An 8,136-nucleotide genomic window follows, 5' to 3' on the forward strand; every position below is an offset into this window, starting at 1 on the left:
ATCAAGAGAGGTAAAGCGGTTAGGCTCACACTAGCATTGCGGTTTCCGTCCTGTGGAACCATGCAGACCCAAAAGACGGAGACCCTCTCTGCTTAAAAAGTGTTTACACCAGTAATGTAACTAGGAATGGTGGGGCCCCAAGGCAAACATTTGAAATGGAGACCCCTCCTCCCCCAAAGACCCCGACTGATTTCCCCCTCCCGCATTCCTGCACGCACTATTATGCCCTATAGTGGCCCCTGTACACTGCATATGCCCTAATGTCCAGGGCCCTGCAGCTGCTGCTACCTCTGCTACCCCGATAGCTACACCCCTGGGTTACAGCCTATAGGCTATAATGGGGTCCATCAGGTTTTTATACTAAAACCAGCAGATAGAAAAGTCCTACATGCAAGACTTTCCTCTCTGCCGATTTTAAGCGGAAACTGGGACGAAGACTCCTATGGAGACTCAAACGCTAGTGTGAACCTAGCATTGGTGTCTGTAACTTTGGCTAACAACTGGTTACAGCTATTGGCCCTTTGATTGTATATACTAGTTATACTGTATTCATGGTTTTAGAAAGGCCTGACTATCTTATCTTTATGTTATTTCATGGTGTTCAACCACTTATAGATGTTGGTTGAATACACATTTGGTTGACAGCTGTTCCTCCAGACTCCCAATACCATTTGGCCAAGCCTGTGTTTGATGGAGAGACGTGAGTCCCTTGCCCAACCAAAAGGATTAGGTGTTCAGGTTCAACTTGGTTGATCCTTGTTTTCTCCACTCACTGACATTATCTGGGGGATCCCATGTATATTAGACAACGGACCATTGTGGCTCATGATAATCGAATGTGTATTGAGGTCAGAAAAGCCACTTCTTCAGGCTAAAGAGTGATTGACTTTAGTAATTCACAAAGGGATTGGATTTCAGAAGAAAAAAAAATTTTGCCCAAATTTTATTTTTAAAGAACTTACAGAATTTATTTTTTATTTTTTTTACACAACTGTACACAAATAAAAAGCATATGAACAATAACAAGAGTAAAAACAGCACAACAAGTCAACAGTCATAGAGGTGAAAGTTACATAGCAGACAACATACTAACCGCACATATTAACAGTACAACATGGAAAATCGTGTCTTCATGTACAAACATAGGAATCACACAGGGCACAAAATACAGATCAGGCGGCATAATACACATTTACATTCTATTAAGGTGCCGAAGGTACACTATTATGTACTACTTACAGTATATGAGAATACACTGACTATTGTGTACTTACCATATATGAGTATACACTGACTATTGTGTACTTACAGTATATGAGTATACACTGACTATTATGTACTTACTTACAGTATATGAGAATACACTGACTATTGTGTACTTACAGTACATGAGAATACACTGACTATTGTGTACTTACAGTATATGCAACTTGTGTTTAGTTAAATGTTAATTAGTTTCCTCAAAGGGCCTTAGGAGTAAGAGGAGGACACCAGGGAGGGACAAGAAGAATATTACTGATGTAACGTCTATGCCTATTCGGGTCTCTGCGCCACCCTCCGCATGCGTGCTGCCACGCAGGAGGAGTGTTCAGTTATGATTCCTTGCTTTTGATTCTTGTTGCTCTGTCTGAACATTGCTCTATCCCCTTATCTCTGCAATTGATTTCTCACCACACCCATCTCTTACACCTTTGTTTCCCTCGGCTCCTCAAATAGTTAATCTTAGCCTTACCAGTGTGATCTTCCAATCATATCTGGTGCGGGTTGTGGACTTCCAATAAACAGGTCCTCAGCCCACACTGGTTGGCTGGCTATTGTGAATCTGTCCTTATTGAGCACTTCTCTTTCTATTGTATTGTATTACTGACTACTGACTTTTGAATTCCCTTGTGATTTCTCTCTTGGATTACGATTTTGTACTGCTTTGTCTCTCTGGCTTTGATCCTTGGCTTGCTGACTCCTGTTCTGTGTACACCTATTCTGTTGCCCAGTTGTCCTGCTACCACCTAGGGTAACTGAGGCAAGTAGGTATGGACAGGGGCTGGGTTGAGTTTAGGACTCAATGTCTTTGTCTTCCTCTTCCTCCCTGGTTTTAGCAGCAGCACTAGGGAATTGCAAAACTAGCAATTCCCTTACAACTCAGAGTTCTAGATGTTCTGAGAAGTGCTCCACAATACTCAGATATTTTGTGAAAACACAAGCATTTTAGAGTTATACATGATTTAAGGTGTAGCTTATTCGAAGGTAAAGTCGAAGGTGCATTTTATATGTTTACAGAAGAAACTGTAGTAGAAAACCTATAGCAGAATTGAAATGGCATATGGTCTTATAGGGTGCTATATGCACTTTCAAAATGTGTGAACCCCCAACAGAAAATTCACATTCCAGCCATCAGAAAATAATTTGTGTTTGCAGGCACTTAAAGCGTTAATAACACTTCGGGATCTAGCTACAATGACAAAGGCAGAATGGCACCGATCATTTTTTTTTTTTTAGAACAGGTCTCTCACTTTCCACGTGAATTCTCCTGAAAATTAAAATGTCTGAATCGATCATTTTGAACCACATTATGAACACTGGTAGCAAAGACGATGATTCCGATGATAAGAGTCAGGATGGACAGGACAGTGGTGGCAATGTTCAGAGACCGAGCGGTGGATCCATAGCTGAGCGCAGCATTTCTATCTCCATACAGCTTCCGGTCTCTTGACTGTGGAAGACAAAAAAATTATATTATAATTAGTTCTTCCTATTGGATCCACATCTGGTTTTGCCAGATTTGCAGTTTTTCAGAAAACTCTATGAGTGAAGCTACCCATAGGCTGCAGCCAGTGGTGTAACTAGAAATGGTGGGGCCTTGTGGTGAACTTTTGACATGGACCCCTCCCCCCAACCATGCCCCCCAACCCTTACCACCACCGAAGAAGTTGAAGTGTCGGAGGCCGTGAGTTACTCCAGCAGGTAACGACGTATAAAAAAAAATCTGCAGTGGTAGCAGCTCCCTCCGGGCTCCCTAATATCCAGCAGTATCCCGGGCTCTGTGGCAATTGCTACCACTGCTACCCCGATAGTTACACTGCTGGCAGTGCCTGGTATATACATTAGACTTTAGACTCTCAATGGTCGTTGATAACAATCGTTCATCCGTACAGCTCTCTGTTACACACAGCCAACAATCTATTTGACTACTTCAACTAGATGAAAGCTGGTAGATGTTACAGAAGTGTAGGAAATTACATAAACTTTGCAAGTGTGTTTTAGGAACAAATGTCAGTTTGCATAGTCCAAAGCCATGGCCACAATACACAATTACCCATTGGTCGGTCATCCCAGGCCATACACAAATGGCCATCATTCACTGAATCGCTGAACAGTCGAAATCATTCACTTCCTGTGAAGTTATATGCTCCATTCCAAGGCACTGAGCTCTTTTGTGCTGAACTGTTACATAAACAGTATAGAGAAAAATAGTATAGTATGGTGTTGACTTTATAAAAGAGGGTGAAGTGGAGCAGGGATCAAAGCTCCCTGGGGATGCCTCAAGTAGCCAAATTTACACCTGACATGACTACAATAGTCCCCGACTGTTGTTTATTTCAATTCTGGTGCACAGGATCTCACGCCATGTGAAAGAATTATTACGAGACTGGAGCCTGCCAGTGCTCACAATTAGAGATGAGTGAACAGTAAAATGTTTGAGGTTCGATATTCGCTTCGAGTAGCCCCTCAATATTTGCCTACTCGAATCGAATATCGAACCCCATTATAGTCTATGGGGGGAAAATGCTTGTTTCAGGGGTAGGCAACATTCGATCAAATTATACTTACCAAGTCCACGAGTGAGGGTCGGGCTGGATCCTCCGAGAAGTCTTCTCCATGCAGCGTCCCCGCGGTGTCTTGGGGCTCTGAATTCACTCTGCCAGGCATCGCACTACAAGTGGACATGCGCAGTCGGTTCTGCCCAGGCCTGATGCCTGGCAGAGTGAATTCAGAGCCGGAAGACGCCGCGGGGAAGCTGCACGGAGAAGACTTCTAAAGGTAGGAGAAGAACCAGCGTTGATTGGCCGACTGTATAGCATTCGGCCAATCAATGCTGGTTCTGCATCGAACTTTTCCATTCGAATAGCGAGTGGTACTTGATCGAGTACGAGTATTTCGAATACCGTAGTATTCGATCGAATACCTACTCGATCGAGTACTACTCGCTCATCTCTACTCACAATATTAAATCCGGAACACAACGCGCAAGTCTTAATAAATTCCACCGACTGTGCGCATCAGAGATGCAAAGAAAGGAGGTCAGTGATGCAAAAGGAGCATAAAACTTGCCCATAAAGCCGTCCGCATGTAATCTAGTAACATCACATAACACATAGAGTTAAAACCAATATGGGTAATAAAAGCAAATTATGGCTAACCTAACTCTAGATTAGATCACTGGAGATTTCCTGCTCATGAATTTTATGAGCCTCTGCAGACCTTCATCCATTTCTCTCCCGCCCCTCCTTTCCCTTCAAGAGAATTACATTTCCTTGTCAGCATTGAAGGTTTCCAGACAACCAGCGAGAGCAACCTTATGGAGAGAAGGGAAAAGCTCTGTGGTCAAAAACAAGGAGAAATAGTCTCCAAAAATGATAATGTTATTGGTTTTATTTTTTCTTGAAAATTAAGAGGAAATGAACAGGGGCTTAGTAGATGTAAATTGGAATTTTGGGATTTTATTGCACAGGGTGACTATTTTGAGATATCTGACTTACCTTAGGAATACACTATCTATATAGTCTATGTGCAAAGAACATGTCCAGAATTCTCCTAAGCTTGTTGCCATCTTAAGCACTGTTCCCCATCTCCTAGGTTCCATCTACTGCACAAGTCCCCCTAAAGTTTAACATCTGGAATTTATTAATGCAACCCTATACAAAGAAAGCAAAAATTTTTGCTGTAAAGATTTTTGTACTTGGTCCTTTCTCTTTTTGTCTCCCTTTATGACAAACTCTCGGCACTAACCAAAGGACAATTATATTCTCGGAAATGAGGTCAAACGTTTTACATTATGAAAATTGAGAGAGAGTTGCAAAAAATATGCAAAAAAATATCTCCAAATCAAGATCTAATGAGAAGAGGGAGAAGGATGAAGAAGGTAGATGATGGAACAACTTTAGACATTTTCATTCCGGATCACAGCCTTACCTTGATGGAGTACACAAAGGCAACGAACCCCAGGCAGCAGAAATTCAAGAACAAGGAGTTGAAAAAGGACCAGATAATGTGATCCCGGACAGGAATCTCAGGCATGATGGTCACCACAGTGGACTTTACAGACTGGTCTGCGGAGTTCTGAAATTCCACTTCTACCTTTAGGGGTTCATAGGAAGGGGAATCATATTGAGGGGGAGCGTTAAGCTCCTGTCCAAAATTACCATTTTCCATGATGATTAAGATGTAGATCTAGGAGTCTTCGCAAAGAGATTGCAGAGGAAAGTAACTGTAGGAGAAGGAGAGAGAAGTGAACTGTTATATGATGGAAGGGATGGGAGGGAAAGGAGGAGCCTTGTGGTCCAAATAATAGGATCAGTTTCATTTCTCCTTTACATAATTGGCCAGAATGGAGGAGTTAGCTGTAGAGAAAAAAAATCATTCTGGAAAAGCAAACACTTACAGTAAATAAGTAAGAAGAGTGACCCGATAATGGATGAAGTTAATAAAGATCCATCACCAGCCCTGGCGTGTTCATTGTAGAAAATACTTCTATTCCTTATGAAATGCCGGATGTTATATTCATTACTTCTGTGGTGCTTTTCCCGTTATGAAAAAATGGACAACTAGCTGTTACTTTTTCCTATTGTCAAAGGGTAGTGTCCATATACACAGTGTGATATTGTCAGATATCAGTGAAAGAATAGGGACACACAGGTGTGTATGGCTATAATGAAACCATACAATTGCATGGGTCCCAGAGCTGCCCCGTTTCGGCCTGCAGGGGGGCTCTACAAACCTTATGCAGACGCTACATAACGTCTAGTCCTGGAATAACCCAACAAGTAACAGCCTAACATGGAGGCCATAAATGGAGGCAATGTGCTGTGTGGGGGCCATAAAAGAACACAATGTACCGTGTGGAGGCCATAGAAGTTGGCATTATAATGTATGGGACTTAGAAAAGAAGAAGAAATATAATGTGTGGGGTCTGTAAAAGGCAGTGTTATACTTTGTGGGAGTTGTAAATGGGAGCAATTGACCATATAGATGCCAGTAAAAGGGGCAAAGTACCATGTGGGGGCCATAAAAGGGAGCACTGTAATGTGTGGGTATCATCAGTGGGCAATATACAGTGTTGGGGCCATGTAAGAGATCAATGTACTGTGACAATGATGGGGGATTTGGAACCTTCAAATGGGTGGATAGTTCTGGTATCATAGTTGTTTTCTGCAGGATAAGTTGCATTTTTAAATGTCTTTTTCTCTTTTTTTTTTTTTGTGAAGGTCACTACATTTAGGGTGAAACAAAATTTGCTCCATATTCTGACACCTATAACTTCTCTATATTTTCATCTATGAAGCTGCATGAGGGGGTTGATCTTTTGTACAACACACAATCACCTTTTATATAACTATGATGTGGTCCCTGCCGACATCCCCAACGAAAGGTCCCAGCTGACATCCTCCATGTAAGGTGAAAGCCAACATCCCCAACGTAAGGTCCCAGCTGACATCCTCCACGTAAGATGACAGCCGACATCCTCCACGTAAGGTGACAGCTGACATCCCCAACGTAAGGTCCCAGCTGACGTCCTCCATGTAAGGTGAAAGCCAACATCTTCCATGTAAGGTTCCAGCCGACATCCTCCATGTAAGGTCCCAGACAACATTATCCACATAAGGTCCCAGTCCACATCCTCCACATAAGGTCCCAGCCGACATCCTCCACGTAAGGTCCCAGCCAACATTATCCACGTAAGGTCCCAGCCGACATCCTCCACATAAGGTCCCAGTCCACATCCTCCACGTAAGGTCCCAGTCCACATCCTCCACGTAAGGTCCCAGCCGACATCCTCCACGTAAGGTCCCAGCCGACATCCTCCACGTAAGGTCCCAGTCCACATCCTCCACATAAGGTTCCAGTCCACATCCTCCACGTAAGGTCCCAGCCGACATCCTCCACGTAAGGTCCCAGCCGACATCCTCCACGTAAGGTCCCAGCCAACATTATCCACGTAAGGTCCCAGCCGACATCCTCCACATAAGGTCCCAGTCCACATCCTCCACGTAAGGTCCCAGTCCACATCCTCCACGTAAGGTCCCAGCCGACATCCTCCACGTAAGGTCCCAGCCAACATCCTCCACGTAAGGTCCCAGTCCACATCCTCCACATAAGGTTCCAGTCCACATCCTCCACGTAAGGTCCCAGCCGACATCCTCCACGTAAGATGACAGCCGACATCCTCCACGTAAGGTGACAGCTGACATCCCCAACGTAAGGTCCCAGCTGACGTCCTCCATGTAAGGTGAAAGCCAACATCTTCCATGTAAGGTTCCAGCCGACATCCTCCATGTAAGGTCCCAGACAACATTATCCACATAAGGTCCCAGTCCACATCCTCCACATAAGGTCCCAGCCGACATCCTCCACGTAAGGTCCCAGCCAACATTATCCACGTAAGGTCCCAGCCGACATCCTCCACATAAGGTCCCAGTCCACATCCTCCACGTAAGGTCCCAGTCCACATCCTCCACGTAAGGTCCCAGCCGACATCCTCCACGTAAGGTCCCAGCCAACATCCTCCACGTAAGGTCCCAGTCCACATCCTCCACATAAGGTTCCAGTCCACATCCTCCACGTAAGGTCCCAGCCGACATCCTCCACGTAAGGTCCCAGCCGACATCCTCCACGTAAGGTCCCAGCCAACATTATCCACGTAAGGTCCCAGCCGACATCCTCCACATAAGGTCCCAGTCCACATCCTCCACATAAGGTCCCAGTCCACATCCTCCACGTAAGGTCCCAGCCGACATCCTCCACGTAAGGTCCCAGCCAACATCCTCCACGTAAGGTCCCAGTCCACATCCTCCACATAAGGTTCCAGTCCACATCCTCCACGTAAGGTCCCAGCCGACATCCTCCACGTAAGGTCCCAGC

At 44.5% G+C, this 8,136-nt stretch overlaps 1 protein-coding gene across 1 annotated transcript; it reads right to left on the minus strand.

Annotated features, from left to right (window-relative positions):
• Positions 1-1,512: 1,512 nt before the first annotated feature.
• LOC142212524 (interferon-induced transmembrane protein 1-like) lies at positions 1,513-5,489 on the minus strand. Its single transcript, XM_075280484.1, has 2 exons — positions 5,191-5,489; positions 1,513-2,710 (listed from the first exon to the last, which is right to left on the minus strand). The coding sequence occupies exons 1-2, from the start codon at positions 5,428-5,430 to the stop codon at positions 2,507-2,509; spliced, it is 444 nt and encodes a 147-aa protein (XP_075136585.1). The 5' UTR covers positions 5,431-5,489; the 3' UTR covers positions 1,513-2,506.
• Positions 5,490-8,136: the final 2,647 nt, after the last annotated feature.

The sequence above is a fragment of the Leptodactylus fuscus genome, chromosome 7 (assembly GCF_031893055.1).
Source record: "Leptodactylus fuscus isolate aLepFus1 chromosome 7, aLepFus1.hap2, whole genome shotgun sequence".
Taxonomy (NCBI): Eukaryota; Metazoa; Chordata; class Amphibia; order Anura; family Leptodactylidae; genus Leptodactylus; species Leptodactylus fuscus.